Below are 26,545 nucleotides of genomic sequence, written 5' to 3'. Positions count from 1 at the left end.
TTCCTTACTTATCATTGCACTGACAATCATCCAGAAGTTCACGGATTGCTTTAATGTTCTGTTTTTACAACTGCTGTAGTCAGTTTTGTTTAGCCAGTCATATTTCTGCAGGCATTTGCTTACTCCTCTGGCATTGCCATAGGGTCTTGCATCTGGGCCAGTCATTATGCAAGTACTCTATATTATTTCTCTTTCTTTGGTTACGGATTTTAACGTTTTGCAGAACTACAGAATGCATCTCTCTCTATATCAAACAATTTTAGTAGGAGCACAATTGTATAACAGATTGAACAATACACTGTTAAAGAACTTAACTGGATTGCTCAAATTGGCTATGTGGTACAACACTCTTCAGTGAAAGGCAACTAAATTCTTCTCTAATAGACTAAGAGTGATTTTTTAGGCATTTTGAAATCTTGCAACTGGTTTATGGAATATGCCATTAGTCAACCTGTTCCAGAAATGCAGTCCTGCACTTGGCATTAAGCTACTCATTTTTTGTCATTTACTGCGTAACACACATGCAACTATAACTTATCCCCGTTTAATTGATATAATGGACATTAAGAAATATATAGGTACTGAGATGAGGTGCAAAGAGGTCCTACTTTTCTCACTTCCCCCAGCAAATATTAATGGTTTGGATTATTCTGGGTCTGACAGCCTCCAAGGCCCAAACTCTCCTCACTTTTTATGGCAGCCCCCTCACAGGCCAAGAGAAACAGGTCTTATTAAGTGCTCTGAAGCCCTGCATCTGCTCCCACAGGAGAACGAAGGGGGGACCTGAAACGCGGATAACCACAGAGGAAGTATCAGATCATGGAGAAGCAGTAAGGACATCTTCCCCCTAAGATGTGGAACAGTCTCTGCTGCTACTGCCCAGGAGGTACAAACTGGGTCTGTTTTCCAGGTCCCATTGGAACTCAATGAGTAGCAAAGCAAGATAGGAAAGAGGAGGGCACAAAAAAGAGGCTTCCCAAGCTACAGAAACTAGCTCCCCTAGATCTCAAAAGAACCTCCTTATACTCCAGGGAAGCAGAACCATGAGAGCACACTAGGTGAAGACTATGACAAAATTGCAAACAAAAGGATAGATGTCAGCAAGGAATTAGGTTGTGTGGAGGGCCTTCTTTTCCTCCTAGAACAACAAGGATTAGCCACAGGAAAGCACCCCCCCCCCCCGGCATGGAATCAAGCTACATGAAATGGGGAGGCATCAAGCAGGGACTGCAGCCTCTGCGCAAACAAGCCATTTTTATCAAAAGAACAGTCCAGCAAAAGGATATCCAGGTCATACCACAAAGGGAGATACTGTAGCTAAAGTTACTACTACCAGAAAGTACAGTTGTGTACACTTACCATAAATGTAGATGTTCGAGTGTATTCACTGTTGCAGTCATCACATTTGGGTTATCTGCTTGCAGTAGCCCTCAGTCGGCCAGATTATCGAAGTCTTGGGTCCTGCTTCGGTTGCTGTCTCATCTTCTGTGACGTCAGGTAGTCAGGGGTATAAAGCATGCAGCCGCCATTACATCAAGTTTTTCTTGCCCCAGATGTCAGGTGCCCCCTTAATCGGAAGAAATTAAATACATACATATATACATACATATATATATATATATATATATATATATATACATATACATATACATATACATATACATATATATATATATATATATATAGATATATATAGATATATATATATATATATATATATATATAAAACCTCCAACAAAAAAGCAAATACACCAAAAAGCTTTTAAGCATAGTAAAGGAGTGTAGAGGTACAGCCAAAAGAAGTCAGTGGGCTGGACGGAGGGTAACCAGGACTGCAACAGTGAATACACTCGAACATCTACATTTATGGTAAGTGTACACAACTGTACTATGTTCTTCGTGTTTCACTGTTGCAGTCATCACATTTGGGTAGATTCCCAAAGCTTAGGATGGGAGGAGGAATTTAGATAGCATTAGGACCAGCTATAAGGCCCTGCAATACTGCAGTGGCAAAGCCAGCTCTGGATTTAGAGAAAATTGGCAAATGGTAATGCTTGGTGAAAGTATGTACAGAGGTAGCAGCTTCTAGGATGTCTCTGGTAGGGACACCGCTGAGAAAGGCTGTAGAGGTAGATGCAGCCCTGGTTGAATGAAGTCTAATCCCCTGTGGGATAGGTTTTCCATGGTGCTTATAGCAGAAATGAATGCAATGGCCTATCCATTTAGAAATGGTTTGTTTTGAAGTAGCCTTCCCCTCTGCACCTGCAGCAAATGCCACCAGCAGTTGTTCAGATGTCCTTTGAGGTTTAGTCCTGTCCAAGTAAAATCTAAGTTGTCTATACTTGAGTGCAGTATCCGTTCCCCTTTGTTCTGTGGATTAGAAAAGAAGGCTGGCAAATGAATGGATTGATTAAGAGCCACACTGGATACCACTTTGGGCATGAAGGAGGGATTGGTCCTGAGGGACACCCTGTCTGCATGAAAGATGATGAAAGGCTCCACTGCCAATTCAGATACCCTTCTTGCTGAAGTGATTGCTAAAAGAAAAGCTGTTTTCCAAGAAAGGAATTTTAACTCTGCACTTGCAGCTGGCTCAAAAGGAGGCAGAGTGAGTTTTTCCAATACAAAGTTAAGGTCCCAGGCTGGAGTTGGGGCTGTTCTGGGTGGTCTTAAGTTTTTGGCCCCTCTGAGAAACTGCTTGAGCAGTGGGTGAGAAAAGAGGGGTGGTTCTGTGTTGTAATAAGCTGAAATAGCAGAGGCGTGAATTTTGATGGAGGAAAAGGAAAGGCCCTTGTGAAGCATCTCAGTTAAGTATTGAAGAATCTGAGGTAAATTGGGCGCTGCTGTGGCCATCCCTTGAGTTTAGTTCCAGCACAGAATCTTTTCTATTTTTCAGCATAAGATTTTCTAGTACTAGGCCTCCTTTCCTCCAAAATGACATCCAACACTTGTTTACTGAGGGATGGTAACGGAGACATTAGGTAATTAGCCAGGCTGCCAGGTTCAGGGTTTGAAAATGGGAGTGCAGAATCTGGCTTTCCTGTTGTGACAGCAGGGTAGGGGTCTGAGGCAGGTGCCATGGGGCTAGCTGTGACACACTGCGCAAGAGCGGGTACCAGTGTTGACGTTGCCAGTCTAGTGCAATCAGTATCATCCTTGATTTGTCTTGCTTGCTCTTTAGTCTTTAGTATTACTTTGGAGAGGAGAGGCAGAAGAGGAAAGGCATAAACTGATATTTTTTTTCCAGCTGAAGGACAGAGCATCCACTTTCCAAGCTTACTTGTGGGGAGTCCTTGTGCAGAATTTGTCCAACTGGTAGTTCTGGGGGGAGGCAAACAGGTCTATATCTGGGCTACCCCATTTGTTTATCAGCATTTTGAAAGTCTTTGGTTACAGTTTCCACTCGTGTGGGTCCATGAGATTTCTGCTTAGTTCATCTGCCAGTGCATTTAGTTTTCCTGGCAGGAATTGAGCCTGTAGATGCACTTGGTAGCTCAAGGCTGTGTTCCACAGAGCCATGGCTAGTCTGCGGAGTGGATAGGAATGGGTACTCCCTGCTTCTTTACGTACCACATAACAGTGGTGTTGTCCGTCTTTACCATTAATTGTCCTGGAAGAATGTGGTCCTTGAAGGCTGTCAGAGCATTCTGTACAGCTAACATTTCTTTTTGATTGATATGCAGGTACATTTGACTTGGGTTCCATTTGCCCTGAATGCACTTCCCTGCCAGGTGAGCCCCCCATACACAATCTGATGCATCTGTTGTTACGGTTTGGGCAGCATGGGGTAGAGTGAATGGTAGTCCCTTCTTTTGGTGGCAGGCCTCTGCCCACCAAAGGAATTCTAACTGTAGGCAAGGTATGACAGGAATCATTGCTTCTAGATCCTGAGAATGTTGACACCATAGGCTTTTTATATACTACTGTAGTTTCCTCATATGCAGTCTTGCATATGGAATTAGTAGAATGCACGAGGCCATGAACCCCAAGGCTTGCAGTATTTGCCTTGCAGATAGCAGGGTTTTTGTAGCCACTAGTTTGAAGTAAGTTGTCAAATGAGTTTGTTTCTCTGACGTGAGGAAAGTCATCAGGGAAGTCGTGTTCAAGCTTGCTCCCAGGAATATAATTTGTTGACAGGGTACCAGCTGTGATTTCTTTTCGTTTATGGTGTACCCCAGACAAGTTAGCACCTTTTGTACAAATGTCAGATGATTCAAAAGTATGTCCTGGCTTTCTGCCTGAATTAGACAATCGTCCAGGTATGGGTAAATGTGAATATTTCTTTGCCTGCAAAATGCAATGACTGGAGCTAGGCACTTTGTGAATACCCTGGGCACAGTTGATAAGTCAAAGGGCAGTGCAGAGAAAGTACAGTTTTGTACCTACCATAAATGTAGATGTTCGAGGATCCACATTGCTGCAGTCCTAACTATTGGGTAGTCCGCTGTCCAGTCGGCCCGAATACCAAAGTATATGGCTGATGTCGGTCAGGGCGCATTAGACTGACGTCAGTACGTCAGGGTACTAATGCGCATGACCGACGCCATATCCTCAGTCTTTTCTTGCCCCAGATGTCAGAAGACCCTGAAAAGATAAGGCCAAAAACAAAAACTCCCAAAATACCTGCACCAAAAAATATATATACAATATATACACAATTAGCAGAATATAACCTCACCTACACAACCACCCCTAAACACAGAGGGGAAGGAGGGAGGGTAAATTGGACTGCAGCAATGTGGATCCTCGAACATCTACATTTATGGTAGGTACAAAACTGTACTATGTTCTTCATTCCACATTGCTGCAGTCCTAACTATTGGGTAGAATCCCAAAGCAGAGGTAAGGGAGGCTGGCAAATCATAAGGAAGCAGGAACTGACAACATGCCTTGCAAAATAGCTGTGGCAAAACCAGCCCTAGACTTAGAGTAGAGAGGAAGGTGATAATGCTTAGAGAAAGTATGCACTGAACTCCAAGTAGCTGCCTCCAAAATATCCTTAGTCGCCACCCCCCTTAGAAATGCTGTGGAGGTGGCAGTAGCCCTAGTGGAATGAGGCCTAATCCCAGCTGGAATCTCCTTGCCATGATGGGAATAACAAAATGTAATGCAACACCCAATCCACCTAGAAATAGTTTGTTTTGACACAGGCTTGCCCTTTGAACTCAAAGCAAAAGAAACAAACAACTGCTGAGACTGCCTAAAATCCTTAGTCCTGCTCAAATAATAACGCAATAGCCTGTGTACATCTAAAGTGTGCAAAATCTTTTCCCCTTTATTCTGGGGATCTGCATAAAAGGTAGGCAAATGAATAGTTTGGTTTAAAGCCACACTAGAAACCACCTTAGGCATAAAGGAAGGATTAGTACGTAAAGATACCCTATCCTTATGAAAAATCAAAAAAAAGGCTCCACTGCCATAAGGGCCTGCAACTCAGAAACCCTTCTTGCAGAAGTAATGGCCAACAAAAAAGCAGTCTTCCATGACAAGTATTTCAATTCAGCAGTAGCCGCAGGCTCAAAAGGTTGTAGAGTAAGTTTCTCCAACACAAAATTGAGATCCCAAGCAGGAGTAGGAGCTCTACGTGGGGGTCTTATATTCTTTGCCCCTCTAAGAAATTGCTTGAACAAAGGATGCGAAAACAATGGTGGGTCACAATCATAGTGAGCTGAAATTGCTGCAGCATGAATCTTAATGGAAGAGAAAGACAAACCTTTGTCCAGTAACTCAGTAAGATATTGAAGAGCCACACTCAAATCTGGCTCGGTAATCTCCAAATTGTTTGCTGCACTCCAAAACAAAAATCTCTTCCATTTTTCTGCGTACACTTTCCTTGTACTAGGTCTTCTGGCTTCCATAATCACATTTAAAACTTGTTGAGGAAGCTGAGACCTGCTGTCTTTCAAAACAGAATATGCCAGGCTGTTAGATGTAGAGAGTGAAGCTTGACATTGAGCAGATGACCGTCCCTCTGAGACAACAGGTGTGGAATCAAGGGTAAAGGCCATGGAGGCTTCCTTACCAGACTCCTCAGTAATGGGTACCAGTGCTGCCGAGGCCAATCTGGAGCTATTAAAATCATCCTTGGCTTGTCTTGTCTGACCTTTAGAAGCACCTTTGGAAGAAGAGGCAGAGGTGGAAAGGCATACACATGAAGATTTTTCCAACTGAAAGAAAGAGCATCCACTTTCCAAGCTGTGTGATGAAATCCCTTCGTGCAAAACTTTGGCAGCTGGTGGTTTAGTGGAGAAGCGAACAGATCTATGTCTGGAGTTCCCCATGACACTGTCAATTTTTGAAATACATGAAGATCCAGTTTCCACTCGTGGGGATCCATGATTTGTCTGCTTAATACATCTGCTAAGGAGTTCTGTGCTCCCGGCAGAAACCTTGCCTGAAGAGTTAGTTGCAGAGTGAGCGCAGTCTCCCATAAAATCATTACTTGTCTGCACAATGGGTAAGAATGTGTTCCCCCTTGTTTGTTGATGTACCACATGACAGTTGTGTTGTCTGTTAGAATCAACACCTGCCCTGGAAGAAGTAACTCTTTGAAAGCAATTAATGCAAACTGAACTGCTAACATCTCTTTCATGTTGATATGTAGATGCTGTAGTCTGGCAGGCCACTTGTCTTGTATCCACTTTCCATTTAGATGAGCTCCCAAGCAACATCTGAGGCATCTGTCGTTAGAATCTGACTTGCCTCTGGCCGGGTCACAGAGAGTCCCTTGTTTAGGTGACATTCCTGAGCCCACCACAAAAATTCCTTTTGAATGCAAGGTATTATTGGAATGACAGTGTCCAAATCCTGGCAGTGCTGTGTCCACAGATTTTTGAGATACCATTGTAGCTTCCTCATATGCAGTTTGGCATTGGGAAGCACCAGAATACAAGATGCCATGAACCCTAAGGCTTGAAGGACTGTCCTTGCAGTCAGCCCGGACTGAAGAGATAGATGATGGAAGTAACTGGAAAGATTCTTTTGTTTGTCCGGGGTTAAAAGGCCATCTGGGCTGCTGTATTCAGTCTCACACCCAGAAAGCACATGTCTTGAGAGGGTACTAGACTGGACTTTATTTCGTTCACAGAATACCCTAGGCATCGTAGCACTGCTATGACATATTCCAGATGCTGTAGAAGATCTTCTTTTTCTTGAGCCAGAATCAGGCAGTCGTCCAAGTAAGGATAGATTTGGATTCCTTTTAGCCTGAAGTAAGCTATCACTGGAGCCAGAACCTTTGTGAATACTCTGGGCGCAGTAGATAAGCCAAAGGGCAATGCAGAGAACTGATAATGAGAATTTCCAGCTCGAAACGCAGATACTTCCTGCAACTTAGTCTGATTGGCACATGAAGGTAAGCTTCCTTGAGATCTAAAGTTACCATCCAGTGATCTTTGCCCAGCAGAGGTAAAAGCTGTTGTAACGTCAACATTTTGAACTTGGGAATGTCCAGATAAGTGTTGAGGATAGATAAATCCAGAATTGGTCTCCACGTGTTCCCCTTCTTTGGTACTAGGAACAGGCGAGAATAAAATCCTAGGCCCCTTTCCGGCACAGGAACTGACTGAATGGCCCCTATTTGGAGCAACAGAGAAATTTGCTTCTGAGCCTCTGTCCTTTGAAGAGGAGGAATGTCTGGCATGCCTTTGAAAGGAGGCAAGGTATGGAAATAAAACCTGTAACCGTGGTGAATAATATCCAGAACCCATCTGTCTTGGGTAATTAAATCCCAATTTTCTTTGAAAAGAGACAGCCTCCCTCCCAAAGGTGCTGCCAGGCGAGAATGTACTGGCAGCTGAAAAGGTAGGTCATTGGGTCTGCTTACGAAAGGACTGACCCCTGCCCTCACCAGAAGTCTGAGCAGGGGAACTCCCTGTCCTAGGCCTAAAGAACCCTGAGCTCTGCCCCTACCACGTCTAGACCTACCCCTAGACTGGGAATCATAAGCAGGATAAGTCCATCCCTTAGTAGGCCAATTTCTACTAAACTTCGGAGGCTGCACCTGCAAAAAATCTTTAACAGTTTGCATAGACTTAGCCTTGTCCTCCATTTTCTTCAAAACTGCTTCCACAGGCGAACCAAACAACACATCTGACTGTAAAGGAGCATCCAAAATCCTTGTCTTAACATGCTCAGCTAAATTCTGATCTCTCAGCCAGGCGTGCCTACGAAGAACAGAACCAGTGGCAGCCACCCTGGAGGAGGCCTGCACAGCATCAAAACCACACTGCAAGGAATGTTTACCTACCTGTTCAGACACATGAACTAAATCCTGCAACTCTTTACACTCAATACCTTCAGCCAGAGCATCCACCTTAGATTTCAACTGTGAAAGAAGATAATTCTGATATTTTAACATGTGAAACTGACAATTCAACGCCCTCATGGCTAAAGTGGAAGAAGTATACACTTTCTTTCCCCATCTATCCAAAGCCCTTGCCTCTTTATCAGGAGGGACAGGATTTTTAACAACTGAGGCCTTCACACCTTTAGGCCCCTGAGAGACAGTTTCTGGGTCTGCCCTAGGACTCTTAAAAGATACTTATGAGCTTCAGGCACCCTATAATACCTATCCGGTTTAACTGGGGCAGGAGGCAAAGAATCAGGATTCAGGGAAGCCTCTGCAAACACATCTTCCACCACATTCAAAACAGGAGGTATAGCTAAAGGCCTATGCTGGGGTAAAAACAAGAATTCCCTAAGCCTTTTCCTGGAATCAGAGAAATCTTGACCTTCCCATTTAAAATGCTCCCTCATGGAATGCAGAGTCTCTGAAAATGAAAAATCCTCAGGAGGAGAAGCAGAAGGAGTAGAATCATCCACATCAGAATCAGAATAAGGAGGGAACTCCTGCAAGTCTTCAGCCGAAGACTCCGAAGCCTCCGAGCATTGCTCAAAACTCTCAAACTCAGGTTCCACCCTAGGCCTCTTATCAGGAGGGGGCATAGAACCCCTAATCATAGTAATCAAATCCTCTGCCATTTTAAGCATATGTTTCTTAGGCAAAGATCCTGAAGTACTAGGAGAAACCCCCACAGAAGCTAAACTTGGCCTGCCCCTCAAAGAAGCCTTGGAAACTGAAGGAGAGGCTCTAACCACCTTAGGAAGAGAGGGAAGAACAGCCACCTGAGAAGCCCCCTCAGCCTGGCCTACTTCCTGAGAGGATACATCCTGTAACAGTAAAGTCTCTTCCTGAGACTCCAAAGAGACACCTGGCAAAACCTCCGCCTCCACTGAGCCTTCCAAAGAACCGACGTCTGGGACTGTCGGTTCCTCCACCCTAGGCTTTGCTGCTTTATCTTTGCGTTTTTTAGCGAAGCGCCGGAGCATCCGGCGGCATTTTATAATTACAACGCTTCCCAAACACTAACCTGGCACAGTCTAACCTTCTCTTAATAGTGCGTTTGTTAAATCTAGCACAAGAGCGGCATCCAACAACGTCGTGCTCAGGCCCTAAACAAGGTATACACAAAGTATGGTAATCCCTATGAGGTATCTGTTTCCCACAAGAAATACAGTTATTCACTTTTTCTGACATCCGGTTAAATACTGAGGCAAGAAAAACCAAAATATTCCCAACGGGTACTTAGCCAACTTTGATTCGGTCTGAAACTCTGACTTCAGAAACTTTCAGAACGCCAACCTGCACTCGCAAAATTGCTTCTGCATCGGACCATGCGGCAAAAAAGACTGAGGATATGACGTCGGTCATGCGCATTAGTACCCTGACGTACTGACGTCAGTCTAATGCGCCCTGACCGACGTCAGCCATATACTTTGGTATTCGGGCCGACTGGACAGCGGACTACCCAATAGTTAGGACTGCAGCAATGTGGAATGAAGAACATCTGATAGGGCATGCAGCCTGCTTTGAAAGGTAGGTATCTTTTGCAATATTCCCTGATTGGGATGTGTAGGTAGGCTTCCTTTAAATCCAGTGTTGCCACCCAGGCATCTTTGCCTATCATGGGAAGCAACTGGTGAAGAGTTAGCATCTTGAATTTTGGAATCACCAAAAAGATGTTTAGGATAGAAAGGTCCAGGATAGGACCCAATGAGTTGTCTTTTCTGGGTACCAGGAAAAGTCTTGAGTAGAAACCTTGTCCCTTTTCCTCTTCTGGTACAGTTTGGATAGTTTTTAATCTTAAGAGAGAGTATTTGCTTTTGAGCCTCTGCCCACTGATTTGGGGGTAGATCTGGCCAACTGTTTGGGGTTGGTAACGTGTGGAAGTGAAATCTGTATCCTTGGGAAACTATGTTTAAAACCCAATGGGTAATGAGTTCCCAGTTTTTTGCTTGCAGAGCCACCTTTCCCACTAAAGGATCAGTCAGTTGAGAAGTGCTTGGTAGTTTTAAAGTTAAGTCATTGAGACAGCTTACCAGAGGGGAGTCTTACTACTCCCTGCTTTGGAAGTGGGAGCCCCCCACTGCTTAGTCCTCTTCGTACCCTGGGACTGAAGCCTGGTTGTTTTGCTGATTCTGGGTTTGAACTGAGAAGGCCTGGAAGAGGCAGGAAAGGACCAACTTTTTGAGGGCAAATGCCTGCTAAATCCCGGAGGCTGCACTTGTAAGAAATCTTTAACAGTATGCATAGATTTAGCTTTATCCTCCAACTTTTAAAGTACAGCTTCTGCTTTGTTGCCAAACAGGCGGTCCTGATTTAAGGGAGCATCCAGCAAGTTAGTTTTAACATGATCTGGCAAAGATTGCTCCTTAAGCCAAACATGCCTTCTAAGTACAGACCCGGTGACAGCAGCCCTGCAAGATGCCTCTAGTGAATCAAAACCACATTGCAAAGTATGTTTTCCAATCTGTTCTGCAGACTGCATTAAATCCTGTAAATCCTTATTTTCAGCACAATCAGGAATCAACATAATTTTCTGTTTAAGCAATCCATTAATATGCTGCTGATACTTGAACATATAAAACTGGCAATTTAAGGCCCAGATGGTTGCAGAGGTGCATACCTTCTTACCCCATCTATTCAGGGCCCTGGAATCTCTATCAGAGGGGGTAGGATTTTTGGCAGTAGTAGCCTTAATGCCCTTGGGTCCCTGTGAAATGGTCTCAGGATCCGTAGTAGGAATTTTAAAAAGGAACTTGTGAGAATCAGGAACCCTGTAATATCTATCAGATTTTCTAGGAGCAGGAGGTAAAGAGTCAGGGGCCAAACTAGATTCCGAAAAGGCATTGTCAACAATGTCCAGCACAGGAGGGATAGCTAAAGGCCTGTGTTGGGGCAGGAGTAAGAAATCTCTAAGCCTCTTTTTAGAATCAGAGTAATTCTGGCTTTCCCAGTGAAAATTCTCCCTAAGAGTATGCAAGGTTTTACCAAAAGAAAAATCATCTGGGGGAGAAGCAGAAGGAATAGAGTCCTCTGCATCAGAATCCTCACAGGTAGATAAGGGTAAATCCTGGTCAACACAGGAGACAAAGTTCAGAATCCTGGTCAGAAGTGTCATAAGCAAACTCAGTCCTAGGTCTCTTAGAGGGGGAAGGTTGGCTTCCCCTGATTAAAGTCATAAGGTCTTCAGCCATTTTTATCATTTGTTTTTTAGGCATAGAGGCCTGACCATGCGGTCTGGGTGGTTTCCTAGGCATGGTTCGAGTTTTAGGCCTTGAAGAAGAAGATGGCGTCAGTTTAATATGCAAGTCAGTAGGCCTGAATACACCCTCAGAAGCCGGTACCTGCACAGCGGCTCCAGACCCATCCAAGGCAGAGACATCCGCAGGTTCCACAGCTGAAGCATCTCGCGGCATACTGGACTCTGAATGGGTCTCGGTAGAGGCCTGCGAATCTGATGTAGTGGGTATCAGGGGCTACGAAAGCGCCTCACTGAGTACCGGCAACTAGCTTAGGAGAAGCATCGTCGGCAGCTTTGGACCTAGGCGACCTGTCTCTGTCTTTATCTTTGTGTTTTTCCGGAATGTCGCTAGTCGGGTGGCTTACCGAAGACATCTGGATAATTGAACCGAGCACCAAAATATTTAGAAGCGAAAACATACCGACGACGAATAGTTTGTGGTTTAAATAAGGCACAAAACCGAGAGCAAAGTATGTCGTGGTCAGGGCCTAGGTAAGGAATACAGTACAAATGAAAATCTTTATGAGGTATTTGCTTTCCACAAGAAATACAATTAGAGACTTTTACTGGCATCAGTTTAGAGCAAGAAAAAGTTTCCCCAACGGGGTACTTAGCTTTAATTGAAGACTTTGCTTCTGAAACTCGAAAACGAAAATTTCAGGAGTCGGCCGACCGGCAATTGCGAACTGCTTCAGCTTCAGGCACCGCATGGCAAGAAAGACTGATGTAATGCCGTCGGCTGCATGCTTTATAACCCTGACTACCTGACATCACGGAAGATGAGAAGGCAACTGACGCAGGACCCAAGACTTTGATAATCAGGTCGACTGAGGGCTACTGCAAGCAGATAACCCAAATGTGACAACTGCAACAGTGAAACACGAAGAACATCACACCACTGCCTGCCTCCCTAGCTTGGATATCTGTCAAAGACAAACACACAAAACGGTATAACATCGAGAGCAGCAGTACTGAGGGGTAAAATACATTACTTTTTCCTTGACCCTAGACTCAGGAAGAACATCCAGAGTGACCAAGACCCAATTGCCTACTACAATAGCTTAGGCATCTGCCAAAGATAAACACCCAAAAAGGTTGCACTTCACCAAGAGCAGCAGTACTAACGGTAAATGTATTGTCCTTCCTGACCCCATACTCAAGGAGGACATCTAGAATGATTAAGACCCTCTCAGCCAGGAACTTTTGGTACCCAGACAGGAGGACAGACTGTTGAGAGCACTAAGCCCTTAGTAGCATACTAATAAGCCTTCTTGCAATGCAGACTACCCTCTAGAGGTCACAGAGATCAACCTTGGGGTGGACAGACAAGATCTCAAAGGTATTATTTCAATTGGTCAGAAATAATAATGATGTAAGCTCTCCTGGGGTAGCACCAACAAACGAGGGTGCTTCAAGGCTTGCATGCAACATTAAGGAAGGCTGTCAAACTGGAATGATATATAACCCCCTCCCCCCCGGGCTGTCAAACTGGAATGATATATAACCCCCTCCCCCCCAGGGGTTTCCCAAGGCTTAGGTAAAAGCAGGAGCCTACAATCTATAAATTCTCCCTAAATGAAGCCTCTTTCCAGGTGCAGCAGCAGATGGAACTCAAAGACTCTGGCCCAAAGAGAGTAAGACATGGAGGGCCTTCTTTTCTTAGATTAAGCTTCAACCTGTGGAGGAAGCTCTGCATCCCCAACTCTACCTCTTAATATTGTCAGTCCGTATATCAGTGTAAAAACATGATCAGCATTTGTGGAGTTAGATCCAGTGAATCTCACATATAGACACATGAACATGAGGGAAAAGTGTGGCATGCAATGGGAAGAGCCCTGTGCCAACCTAGGCACTGGGATTAAACCACAGCCTCTTCAACTGAAATAATGCACTTGCAACTTCAACGTCTAATGAAAGTTAAAAAAGTACCCCTGATCTCTCATGTCTGGGCCATTAACTCTGAGGAATACCCAAAAGGTTTAGCCCATTTCAGTCTGGAATAATCAGTCCAGATGGAGTAAGGGAAGGCCTTAAAAAAAAGAAGTCTTGGCAACGGATACCCCTGATCTGTTGTAGATTACTCAGGTGCACACACCCCAGGATCTGGCAGGGTGGACAAGGAGTTAAGATGATAAATTGCGGAAAGTCCCAGACTGACATTAAAATGGGTCCAATGGGATCAGTGGTCTATCGTGGTTGAAGTAAAAGTAAATAAAAAAGACATTAACAATCCAGGTGAAAGACAGGGATGCACTTCTACTAGGCCTCAAGTTCCCTGTAGGAATGGATGAATGGAGTGGAAGTGAACTTCTGCCTATGAAACACCCAAAATGCAATGGACCACTTGAAACTACAGCTAGAAGAAGTGAGCCCCAGTCAATTCTCCAAGCCGAATATCAGGAAAAAGTAACCCACTACAGAGGCTGTGAATGGAAACTTTTCCCCACTGGTTCTGCAAGGAGCCATCTTCCACCATTTTTATCAAATTCAGAAAAATCTGATACAGAAAAAAAAAACAAAAAACAAAAGGGCATGCAAACAGAAATTTTCTTCACTGGTGACAGCAAGCATCAAGCTCCAACTGTGCAAGCAGCATAACAGGATTGGGCATTGCCAGTGGCACATGGGACTAGTGTGCCTTCATTTAGAGTCATTACCTGTCCCAAAACAGTCCCTACTTGGCCTGCAAAAAAATCTGAAAATTGGAAAACATCCTGAGACTTTAGGACAAAAATATTTTCTAAGATGTCTTTAATAGTTGCTTGAAAAACAATTATTTTGCATCTGAAACACCTAAATGTTTTTGTGAAACAGCATAATCAGCTCAAATGCCACAAGAATAAGCTTTTATGTTGGCAAAGAAGTGAAGTTCAGTCCTTTGTACTAGCTATGTGTATGGAATGTCCTGCAAAATCCCATGTTTCTACAAAAAAAAAAGTCCTACACTGGACATTGAAAAAAATGGCAACCCTACTTACATGGGTTGTGCTCAAAAGCAAGGGAACTTCATGGGAAAAATGTCAAATTATGACTTGTTTAGAAAACAACCTAACCACAAGACCCATCAAGGAGGACTTTCTAAGACATACAGAGAGAATGTCTTTAAACTACATGGAACTGCTAAATACAACATATGGTCAAGTACTGAAATATCTTGCAGTGACAACTTTTCCATATGTCTGTAATGATTTTAGCTGTACTGTGTAGCTGCTGTCAACCTGAAGTCAGAAGGGCAGATAAAATTACAAACAGCAACATTTACATAGACACACTTTATAACCCAAGCACTTCAGTCAGTTTTATTAAGGGAGGCAACTATAAAAACAAATATGTACTGTGACGTTACAATGCACTTTTTACTGTGCTGCTGTAATAGCCTCGCTTTTATGCAGAGGTGCTTAAGTTTATCAGTCTTGAAAAAAAAAAAAAAAAAACGTAGAAGAAAATATGGCATATACCCTTCCCTCCCATCATTTAAAACCACTCTGAAAGTCTTCCTCGCTAAAATTTGGCTCTGTTCTTTCTCAAAACCAGGACAAACTATGTCCCTAAATGTGTACAGGTACCTTTTCATTCCTTACACCTCTTTACTCTCCCTTCTTCATTTATTTCCTTACTGCTATCAAATTTTTTTCCCAGACTTCCTCTCTTAATATACCATAAGCCTGTTTTTCCCTCACCTCATATTGCAATTCCTGTTTGTATTAGACTAACTTACCTTTAATTTCTCTACAAACTGTCTAAAATTTCTCTAAATATTAATTGACTGTCATATACCTTGCATCGATTCTTAACCAATGCTTTAATATTCCATCTAATTTGTTATAATTATTTAAACTGCAGACGTTTTTGCTTTATTTTTAAAGACTGTAAAATTATTGTTCTTAAAATGTTTTGTAATAATTTGGAGCTTTTCTCCTCGGGCCTCTGTTGAAAATAGGCTTCTACCCAGTCGGACTTTCCCGGTAATCAGATGTCAATGCATGCAAAAATAAATAAATAAATAAATAAAACATGCCCCTTAAAATTCAAGCTAGAACTGTTCCGTTACATCTGAAGTTAGTAATATAATTTACAGGCAGTTTCCCTGAAAACTTCACTACAGCATGTCAAGCCATTTTGGAGATTCAGCCTTCTACAGAAAGTAAACAGAGCCAAAACTAGACCATAATAGGGGCTCAAACCTTTGGAACACAATCAACAGGATAGGAGTTAAATAGTTCAACTTTACAGGTTTCCTTTACAGTTTTACACACCAATATTCTCTTTTATTAATATTTTTTACAGTGCTAGCATCAACACCCTATCATCAAGGAACTTGTACAAACCTTCTGATCCAGTCGCTGATAGTCGCTGGATTTGGGGCGTCGTCCCATGCTTGATTTTCTTCCTTCCAGGAAGAATGCAATTATCTTAAAAAATAAAATTAAATTTGGATTAGCATTAGGCTCTCAATGACTGAAAACAGCATAGTTGAACATTTTATAGACACAATGCATACCTAAGGACACAAGCAATTATCACATTCATCAATATGGCCCGACTGAGGTAGTGTCCATTTTGCAAAGGAAACTTTACATAAAACAGTAACAAAGAATGCAGTCAATAAAGCACTTGGGTACAATAAGGTGCCAAGTAGTTTAACTATGGCTAAAACATGCCCTGAGGCCAAGAACAGCAGACACAGCAACAGGTGTCATACATTCATCCAGCAATACTCCAGTAACATGCACAGAACAAAGATACTACAGAATGTAGCATCTGTACATACTGCCTGCAGGACTGGCAGCAGTTACAGAATGTGGTATCTGTACATATGGCTCACGGGACTGACAGTAGCTACAGAATGTGGCATCTCTGCATATGACTCACAGGACTAGCAGTAGAATATGAATATGAATTGAGGTTGGGAGGGTGGCCTAATGGTCAAGGTGTTTGCCTTACACACAAGGTGCAGGGTTTGTGTCTCACAAGGGATAATTGGGTAGGCTTAAAATGGCTCGCAAGGGCAGTTAGCTAAGCACTAATCTATGAACCTATGAAATGGATTCCAGAAACATTAGGCAAAGATTTGAGGCCAGTAAAAATAATAAGTACGTATAAAGCAGACAAGTGAAGCTAAAAGTATTTCTTTAACACTGAATTCCAAATTAAATGCTGTATGTGGAAAGAGAGGCAGTCACTTGTTAAAATAAAAAAGTGTCTGCCTGCCAGCCTGTCTGAAAGGTCTGTAGTACATGTGATGCACTGCAGAGGTACAGCTGCAGTGGCCAACTGTTTTAAGTAACATGAATGCAACCAAAATTAAATGTATTCCCAAAACTCTAGATGTTTATGGCAAATACAATTTAAACTGTATTTTGTTTTACAATTCTGCATTAAGTGCAAAAAATGTTTGAACTTGAAAAGGAAAGCGACTTCCATAGTTAATCTTAATGGATAAAGAACTTTCAACATGATAAATACTTTGGAAACAAAATAAATGTCACAGCATTACTTCTTCACATGACACCGCGACTATAAGTTTAGGGTGAAAATACAACAGTTTACTACATTTGGGAGACTGCAACTACCCGATAAAAATGATTTATAATTGAGGCAGTGAAAAAAAAAAAAATCGGTCAAACCCATAAGGATTGTGTGCATCAAACTGAATGCAGCACCCACAGGCTGGTCATTTTCAGGACATTTCACTGTAATAGTTAAAAAAAAACGTTATGTACTCACCACAATGTTCCATTTGTGTTGCCCATTTTCATTCTTTCTCAACAGATGGGTTCCCTCACATCCAACTATTTTAGCTCATGGCCACTAAAAAGCTCTTGAGCTCTTCTCTTACCCACTACACCAATCCCTAAAATACCTCACAAATTGTTTGCTGGTTGACATAATGTAAGAAATAGCATAATACTCCTGATAGAAGGAACCACTACCTGGAGCTCAACACAAGGAACAGCGGTGTCCTTTTAAGCTCTCGTTCTTTCAGAAATAAATTGTGAAGAAGGTTGGCGGTTGGTAGGATAGGAGTTCAGGAAGAATGAAAATGGACAACACAGATGAAGTTATGGTGAGTACATAACTTCTTTATCTGATGTGGTCAATTTTCATTCATTACTCAATAGTTCTGACAGAGTCGCCAGCTACCTAAAATCCCTGGTGGACTCTAAGGAAAGATATTCCTGAGCACAGTTGAGTCAAAGGTTGCTCTTCCCCTTGAGACCAGATCCAGTTTGTAATGAGTAATAAAGGTATGAGGACTGGCTCAAGTTGAAGCCACACATGTCATCCATGGAAGCCCTAGAAGGAAACACTGAAGAAGTAGCCATGGACCTAGAAGAATGTGCTCTTAAAGGTTTTGGTAAGGACAGACCCAACTTACTGTAGACAAATGATATATAATCTGTCAACCACCTCACTTAAGTTACCTTTGCAACTGATTTACTCAAATTTAGAATCTGCAACGGAGAAAAATAATTAGCCCGTCTTTCCAATTTCTTTTGTTCTATGTAAGTAAAGACGTAACTGTCTGTGAACATCCAATAAGTGCAACATACATTCAGCTTTGTTTGCAAATTTAGATAAGAAAACTGCCAGATTAATGGACTGGTTGATATTAGATTCTGACACCACCTTAGGAAGGAAAGAAGGATTGGTTCGCAATGTTACTTTATTCTTGTAGAAAATCACACAGGAAGGTTTATAAGATAATGCTTGAAGTCCTGAAATCCTTCTAGCAGAGGTGATGGCCACCAGAAAGATAGTCTTCCAGGTAAGAAACTTAAGAGCACATTTTGCTTCTGGTTCAAAAGGGGGATGAATCAAGGCCTGCAGTACCAAATTTAAGTCCCATGGAGGAGCTGGATCTTTATAAAAAGGTCTCAAAAGAAAGGTACCACTCAAGAAGGCCTTACAAAGTTCAGATGAAGCCAGGGTGGAGTTCGCAAATACAATGTAAAAATTAGAGATGACTGCTAGCTGAACTCTAAAGGTTGCGGAGCTAGCTCCTTCACTGAAAACTGTTGCCAAAAATTCAAGGACACATTGTACAGGGGCTGAAAAGGAGTCAATATGTTACTGAAGTGCCCAAAAACAAACCTCTTCCATTTACTTCTGTATAGTTTTCTTGTAGAAGCTTTAGGGGAACATAAAAGTATATGATGGACAGGGGACAGCAGCATAGGTTTTTGGCTATTAAAAGAAGTGAAGAAATCACTCTGTCAGCTTTAGGTTTGAGATATCCGGGTGAATCATGCCTGTCGGGCAAGACAGGGATCTGGAATATGATCCAGAATCGAAGGTGGGTAAATTAGACAAGGCCAAAGAAATGGGAACCAAATCTGTCGAGGCCAGTAAGGTATAATGATGATGACTTTACTCTTCAACTAGAAAGTTTTCTGTAGAAATTTGGGGATCAAAGGGGCTGGGGGATATGCAATGTGGAGACCAGGGGTGCCAATCGTGTAACAGATCTTCTTTTGCGGATTCCTCCGGTGGGGGGGATTAAGGCAAAGAAGCTGCTGCAGTTGTTCAAGGGAGATGCAAAGAGATCACAGCAAGGCTGGCCCCACAGGTAAAAAATCATTTTTGCCACCTTTATGTTGAAAGACCACCCATGAGACAGCAGAATGGACCTGCTCAATTTGTCTGCTATCACGTTAGACTTCCCTGGAATGTACGTTTCTATTAAAATGGTTGCATAAGGTTGCCCACTGCCACACTCTGAGGGCTTCTCGACACAATGGGTAAGACCTGGCTCCTCCTCATTTGTTGACATATCAAAACACTGACATACTGTATGCCGGAATCACAACGGTCTCAAAAGGGAATCTTGGAAGGCCTGCCATGCACAGAACACTGGTCTCATTTGATATGCATGCTGGCCTCTTCCAGGGACGAAGTGCACTGGACTGTTTTCTGCAGGAAGTGCCCCCCATCCAATCTAGGATGTGTTTGTGGTCTCTATAGCCTTGGGCTGAGGGAGAATGAAAACTCAGCCTTCATTGAACCTGATCTGATCGAATCCACCACCAAATGTATCTCTTGCATGCCTCAGTGATTCTTATTTGGGCTGACGTGCTGGTAAAGAATAGACCATTGTACTGCTAACATCCACTGAAGAATTCTCATATAAAATCTTGCTAGAAGAACTAGGACTATAGCCACTAACACTGATACCAAGGCTTGCAGAATCAATCAGGCTGAGACTGGGGTACTGTGAATTATTTTTCTGACCTGGAATCTGATAGTTTGTACTCTTGCGAGGAAGAGAGGCTGTCACAGATACTATGCTGAAATTTGCTTCTATGAATTCCAATGTTTGAGACAGTTTTAATACAGATTTGTTGTAATTTATGGCTATCCCAAGATGGGAGCAAGTCTGTGGTACCTGATCGCATGCTGTTATTTGTAGATGCCTAGTCACAGCAGTAACGAACCAGTCGTCCAGGTACGGAAACACTCAGAATCTCTGGAGTGTGAAGTGAGCTGCTACCACTGCCATGAATTTGGTGAACACCCTGGGGGCTGTCGTAAGGCCAAAGGTAGTGCTCTGAACTAGTAATGACTGGTTACCAGCTGGAAGTGTAGACACCTTCTGGATAGTCTGTTCATTTATATGTGATAGTACTCATCCTGAAGGTCTATCGAGCACATCCAGCAATCCTTGCACAAGAAGGGCAGAATTGACTGAACCATGACCATCTGAAACTTTGTGTGTTGAACCTATTTGTTCAAGTTGCTGAGATCAAAAATTGGTCTCCAGTCCCCTGTTTTCTTTGGCACTAAAGAATTGTGTGCAACTTCTGAATTCTTTCCTGTCTGGTGGGACTTCTTGGATGACTCTTTCTAGCAGCTTTTGTACTTCTAGTGTTGCTTTTTTCCTCTTACTGGGTGGAACATCACGAAACTTGCATACAGACGAAGGTGGAAGGAAAAAGGGAACTATATAACTACTAAAAATAATCCCCTGTACCTATGTATCTTTTGTGATACCTAGCCAGGCTCTCTGGTACAGGCATAATCAACCTCTGATTGCATTCAGCGGGGGGACAATTGGGCCTCCTGTCAGGAGCAGTGGTAGGGTCTATCAGAGAAGTAATGCCTAGACCCTTGGTTTTGTGGGCCTCCTCTGCCAGGTGGATGGCGTCTTCCATTTGAGTTCCTCCCTCTGCTCCTGGGGGAACTATCTCCATGTGGATCTTGAAAATGACCGTGGGACTTTCTGAACCACGTTTTTCGACCACCTCGTTGACTTCTCGAGAAGGTTCTTTGAGGGGTTGAAAAACATACTCCCACTGCAGACAGGGTCTTGCCATCTTGCTCACACCTGGAGAGTGTGTCCTTTACCTTATGGCCAAATAATGAATTGCCATCAAAAAGTACACTGATGAACGAGGACTTAAAGGGTTCTGCAAAAATCATACAAGTGCATCCAGACATGCCTCCTAAGGGAAATGCCTGAACCCACTGCCCTTGAGGTACCTTCAGCTGCATGAGAGATAAGCCTCATGGATGAATTGGAAATGGATTGTAAGGTTGCCAACTGTGAGGCCACTGAAGTCTGCTGGAATGCTTGTTTGACTTGCTTGCTCTACTCTGCCTGAATATTGCTAATCTCTGTCTACATTTTACTTTTCACACCCACCCATCTAACTGTTGTTGTATTCCTAAACTTGGTGGCTTTTGAGTTGCCCTCCCCTACTGATTTTGGACACTCTCCCCAGCCCTCCCCTACTGATTTTGGACACTCTCCCCAGTCCCATCTCATCAGCTCATTCTACTGAGTGCTGACTCATCAGTGGGGAAGGCCCTCCCCCTCAGTTTCTTAACCTTGAATTATGTTCTGTTTACCTACTATTAGGAGATATGTTATTACAAGGGCAGATAATGAAAAATGACTATGAATATATGTATAATGACAGACCTGTAATAGCTAGTGTCATTGGCATCCCTAAAATACATAGAAGCATTACCAATCCACAGCTTAGACCTGTAGTGGATACCAAGAGATCAAAAACATTTTTTAATTGTAAAGTTAGTTGATCATACCCTGTAAAATTGATTATACAAAATACCTCACATCCTGGCACTTTTTAAATAAGTGAAATAATACACAATTTTATCCCCAAGGAATCTTTGTGACAATTAACGTCAATAATTTATTCACAGTTATCCCTCACGGCATAGGTTTAAAATGGTTACAGAACAGCTATTTAAGATGGCAGACTTCCACAAAGATCAGATAAATGGCACTGTTGTACTTATTGAAATAATATTGAAAAACAACTATATTTATTTTGAAGGTCAATACTTCACGCAAACTTCTGAAGAGGCAATGGGAACATCTTGTGCCCTCAAATTTGCAAACTATGTGATGTTACACTGGGAAAAGAGTACATTTTTAATAGTGTATTCAAGGACTTCTGGGCTTTTTACACCAGATTCCTGGATGACATCTTTATTTTATGCATAGCTACCCAGGCGAGGTTGGATGAATTTCTCACATCAATAACTCAGTAGAATTTTTAAAAATTTCTCATTGCGTCAATGATCATAGGATAGCCTTTTTAGATTTAGAGGTGAAAAAAGAACAGACAAATGGTAGACAATGTTCTACCATTTTTAGAAAACCCACATTCTCAAACTCTTATTCTGCACTACCAGCTGGCACCCCAGACACCAAAAAAGCAGTTGCAAAAGGACAGTTACTACAAGTAGCTAGGATGGTGTCAGAACTGGAGGAATTTTATAAAGAATTTGATGTGGTAGTTGACATGCTTTCAAGAAGGGGTTATCCTGACAGTCCTTTTGAGAAAAATAAAGAAACAAGTGATCATTAAGTGACTGAAATGTATATATGTGCCTATTCTGAACTCCAACAATATGGAGTGTAACAGGGATGGGAACACCACAAACATGACAAAAAATCAACTTATAGAATGAACAGACGTTTCATTACTACCTACACATTAGACAGTAGAGACATAGTAAAGTCTAGTAAAAAAAAAACTGGAATTTATTTTTATCGGAAGAGGAAGCAATGGATAAATAAGGTCTACATCCATATAATGTTCATAGAACTGAAAGCATTTAAAAAGTATCTAGAAAGTAAGAAAGCCCTAAAAACAGACAAGGGTAAAAAAGGAACAACAAAATGTGGAAGTTGTTCACAATGCCCTTACATTATGCAGGGCAATACTTTTAGCATTAAAAATACAGAATACAAGATGCAAAGACATTATTCATGTTTTACAAAACAAGTGGGTTATATGGAAAAATGTAAGTTCTGTCCATCATTTTATATAGGGAAAACTTCTAAGAGAATTAAAGACAGGATTTACAAACATTTAGCCAATATATAAAAAAAAGACCACTGATTATTTGTACAGAAATCTAGTTCATCACAATAATAATGCCTTCTGTCTTTTTTTTTTGTTACTGAGCAAGTGCAGAATGATACCCAAGGCAGGATAGTCAAACGAATGTTTAGATTTATCTGAATTGAAATGGAAACTTAAATTAAATGCTACATGTTCACCAGGAGTAAATGAAGCATGCACCATTAACTCCGTATAAAAATTGAAGTATTATAATGGTTTTAATTAACAGCATGTTTAAAAATTTTATCAGGATCTTAATTGATGGTTAGTCACATGACTTTTAAAATTTTGTACTTAATGAGGTTAATGTGTGGGGATGTTTGTTCTGATGAAGTTCCATTGAAACAAGGAACAAAAACACAATGTCTTACAATAAAAAATTAGTAGGAGTATTTTACTGCTGGCTTGGAATTGTCTGTTAGCACGGCTCATGATTTAAAGAATTTGTTGGTTATACCTGTTTCCTGCCTTCCCACAACTTAAAAAACTGCATTTTATTCAGCTGCTTTTACTGTATTTGTGTTCCCTCTTGCTGTACTACTTTATTTTGCTTTTGCTGCTTGTTCTCAAGTGTTCAATTGCATTTATTCTGCTGCATTTATTACTGCTTGTTAGTAGCCTGATGAAATTGTAACGGTTATTCTAAGCCTCTTAGGGCAGACGTGGTGGTGGTGCAGCACTTAGCATTGCCTCCTCACAGCAAGGGGTTCTCTGGTTTGATTCTCAGCTGGGGTGCCTTCTGTGTGTAGTCTGCGTGCCCTCTCTGCGATCGCATGGGTTTCCTCCGGGTGCTCCGGTTTCCTTCTACATCCCAAAGACATGCTGCAGGTGGAATGGACACTAAATTGGCCCTAGGTGTGAGTGCATGTGTCTGTACCTTCCGTGGAAGGTTGGGTGCCAGGCTGGGAACTCCACACCGTAAAACTCCAGTACCAATTGTTCTGCGGACCATTGTTCCATTGTGGCAACCCCTAATAGGAAAAGCCAAAAAGAGAAGAAAAAGATTCTAAGCCCCTTAGTTTTGGTTTAAGTAACTGGGCTTCACACCATTTGTTTTACATTAAGAAGGTTTGCAGTATCCACTCTTGTGGCAGAACAGGAAGCTTATATCCTACTAAGTTGGGAATTGCTGGCTGAAGGCTTACTGTGTACATTATTCTAAAAGTGTCTTAGTTCTGGTTTAAGAGCTTGACTTCAGGCCAGTTATTTTACATTAAGAAGGTTTGTGGTCCACACTCTTGTAGAAGGAGAGGGTAGCCACTGACCTGAGCTGGGAATTGCTGGATGAAGGCTTATTGTGCCAGTTTTTCTAAGTGTCTTTGTTCTGGTTTAAACACTTTGGTTCCAAACAAGTTATTTTACATTAAGAAGATTTGTGGTCTAAACTCCTGTGGCAGGACAGGATAGCGTACACCCTTCTATGCTGAGAATTGCTGGTGAAGGCTTATTGCGCCTGTTATTCTGAAAGTGTCTTAGTTCTGGTTTAAGCACTTGGGCTCCAGTCAACTTATTTCACACAAGGAAGGCTTGTGGTCTACACTCTTGTGGGAGTATTCTAATGAATTGCTGCTTTACTTAAACTTTTTGCTATTGTGAATCCGATTTTCTGCACTTTAAATTTCTAGTACTTCTGCATTTTACAGCATAGGCTAGATTCAGGCTTGCTGAACTTAGACTGTTCAGTAACATTTGAGCACTAAAACCAGCCATTTTACATTTAAGAAGCTCCCCCCCCCCGCACCCTTGTGGCAGAAGTGTGCAGCCACGGACCCATCTGAGTTGGGGATTGCTGGAATAAGGCTCACTTTTGGGATTTCCCTTTGGTTACTTTGTTTGAAATTGTTTAACTTCTCTTGTATTTAAGCATCGTGTTTGTGAGGGTTTGCGTTCAGTCTACTGGAGCTGCTCAGAGACTGCACTGCTGCCCTGCGAGCAACTCAGTTGTGCACTGTGAAGCACCGATACAATTTTCTTCCACTAGCCCTCCACAGAATAGCCACTTTTTGTTAGTGTTGCAGCAAAAAATGGTCCATCTAGTCCTCACCCCACATGTTCTGCAGTATTTACCTGCCATAATGGATGAACAGTTTCCCACCACTTCAACAGCCAGCCTGACTTGACATGGGCATCCCAAAGCAATGTAGCATTTGTTGAAATTGCCTCGTGTATACTGACAGTCAGTTACTTATTAAACAAATACAACTTGTGAGAGATGTATCTATACTATGAATATGGAATCAATTCTCTCACATAACAAATCAGACAGCAAACAGGTTGTCAGCACACGCCAGTTCGCCTCTTGCACATAAACTCACAAAACATTAACCTATATATGCAGAGGTACTCACTAGAAGCCTACCTACATATCAGAGACCTCCCAAGTGCAAATCTACTGGACACACTGCAGACGCAACGGAATCCATTACACATAATAATACACACAACAGTGTCTCAGCCAATGAGTCCCCAAGGCAAAACACCTCAAAACCAAATCTCTTGGTCATAGGTGAATCCATACTGAGACACACAGATACCCCCTTCACCAGGCTGGACTAAAAGGGCACGGTCAGCTGCCTGTCAGGTGCCAGGATGCATCAGATCATGCATGCACTCAAGTCACTTGACAGCAAGTACCGTTATAACTCTGTCATAGTCCATGTTGGAGTGAATGACTTGCGACATACCTCACTTGAGTATATGAAGAGACACATGACTGAGTTCTCAGATTGAGTCCCAGGCAGGTATGTCTCTAGCAATAAGCATCATTCTTTCACCCAGGGTGATGCCTAATATAAACAAAAAAAAAATCACTGACTTCAAAAATTGGCTTGGCTTCTGGTGCCAATCCATGGGGATCCAGTATCTATAAGCTTCAGGAGATATGGCCAAAAGACTATGCTGCTTTGCCAGACATGGTTTTTGCCTATAGCCTCTTGGTTTTCGGTTACTGGCAAAGGTACTTACCTCCCCCATAGTGCTTTTTAGGCACTGTACCAACAAAATTCCTGTTGTTAAAAAATCCACTAGAGACAAACTCAGGATTGTGCTGCTTAATGCTAGGAATCTAAATCAGATACTGCACACATTGGAAGCACTCCTTACTTTGTGACTGCAGAGACATCGGCATCTTCCAGAGACATAGTTCAAGGCCACACAGAGCACCCTGGCTATGCAAGGTTACAATGCCTTCCACATGTTCAAACCTCAAAATGAGCATGAAAGAACCAAAGGCAGAAGTGTATTTATCTTTATTAAAGACCAATACACCTCAAGACTGGTCAAACAGTATGACTCCCTAGAGCTACTCCAAGTCCAAATAATTGTAGGTAAAACCCTGTTTCACATCATTGTTCGCTACAGCTCTCCCACCATGAAGCACAAGAACCACTCTGCCTACCTAGACCTACTTGAGTGGCTCACTATCCAGGCAAACACTTCGGTCATGAGTGATTTCATTTATCCTTCCATTGACTGGGAGTCATATAGGTTCCTGGACTTTCTTAACACAAGTTCTTGGAACAAATGATCTGCACTCCCCACAAAGGGCTCAAATGTCCTAGACTTGGTACTCACCAACACTGG

General features: G+C 42.3%; 1 protein-coding gene across 2 annotated transcripts in view; it reads right to left on the bottom strand.

Moving 5' to 3' along the window:
- The window catches only part of TGOLN2 (trans-golgi network protein 2), a 345,331-nt gene that overhangs the window by 10,932 nt on the left and 307,854 nt on the right, over positions 1-26,545 (bottom strand). For both annotated transcript variants that reach the window (XM_044084401.1, XM_044084399.1), the window contains one exon: positions 15,914-15,997. In XM_044084401.1, the coding sequence (XP_043940336.1) occupies positions 15,914-15,997 (84 nt within the window). The remainder of the gene's footprint in view (positions 1-15,913; positions 15,998-26,545) is intronic.

This window comes from Protopterus annectens, chromosome 9.part0 (genome assembly GCF_019279795.1).
Source record: "Protopterus annectens isolate FY-2018-M chromosome 9.part0, PAN1.0, whole genome shotgun sequence".
Classification (NCBI taxonomy): Eukaryota; Metazoa; Chordata; order Ceratodontiformes; family Protopteridae; genus Protopterus; species Protopterus annectens.
This window is presented reverse-complemented; position numbering and strand designations above follow the sequence as displayed.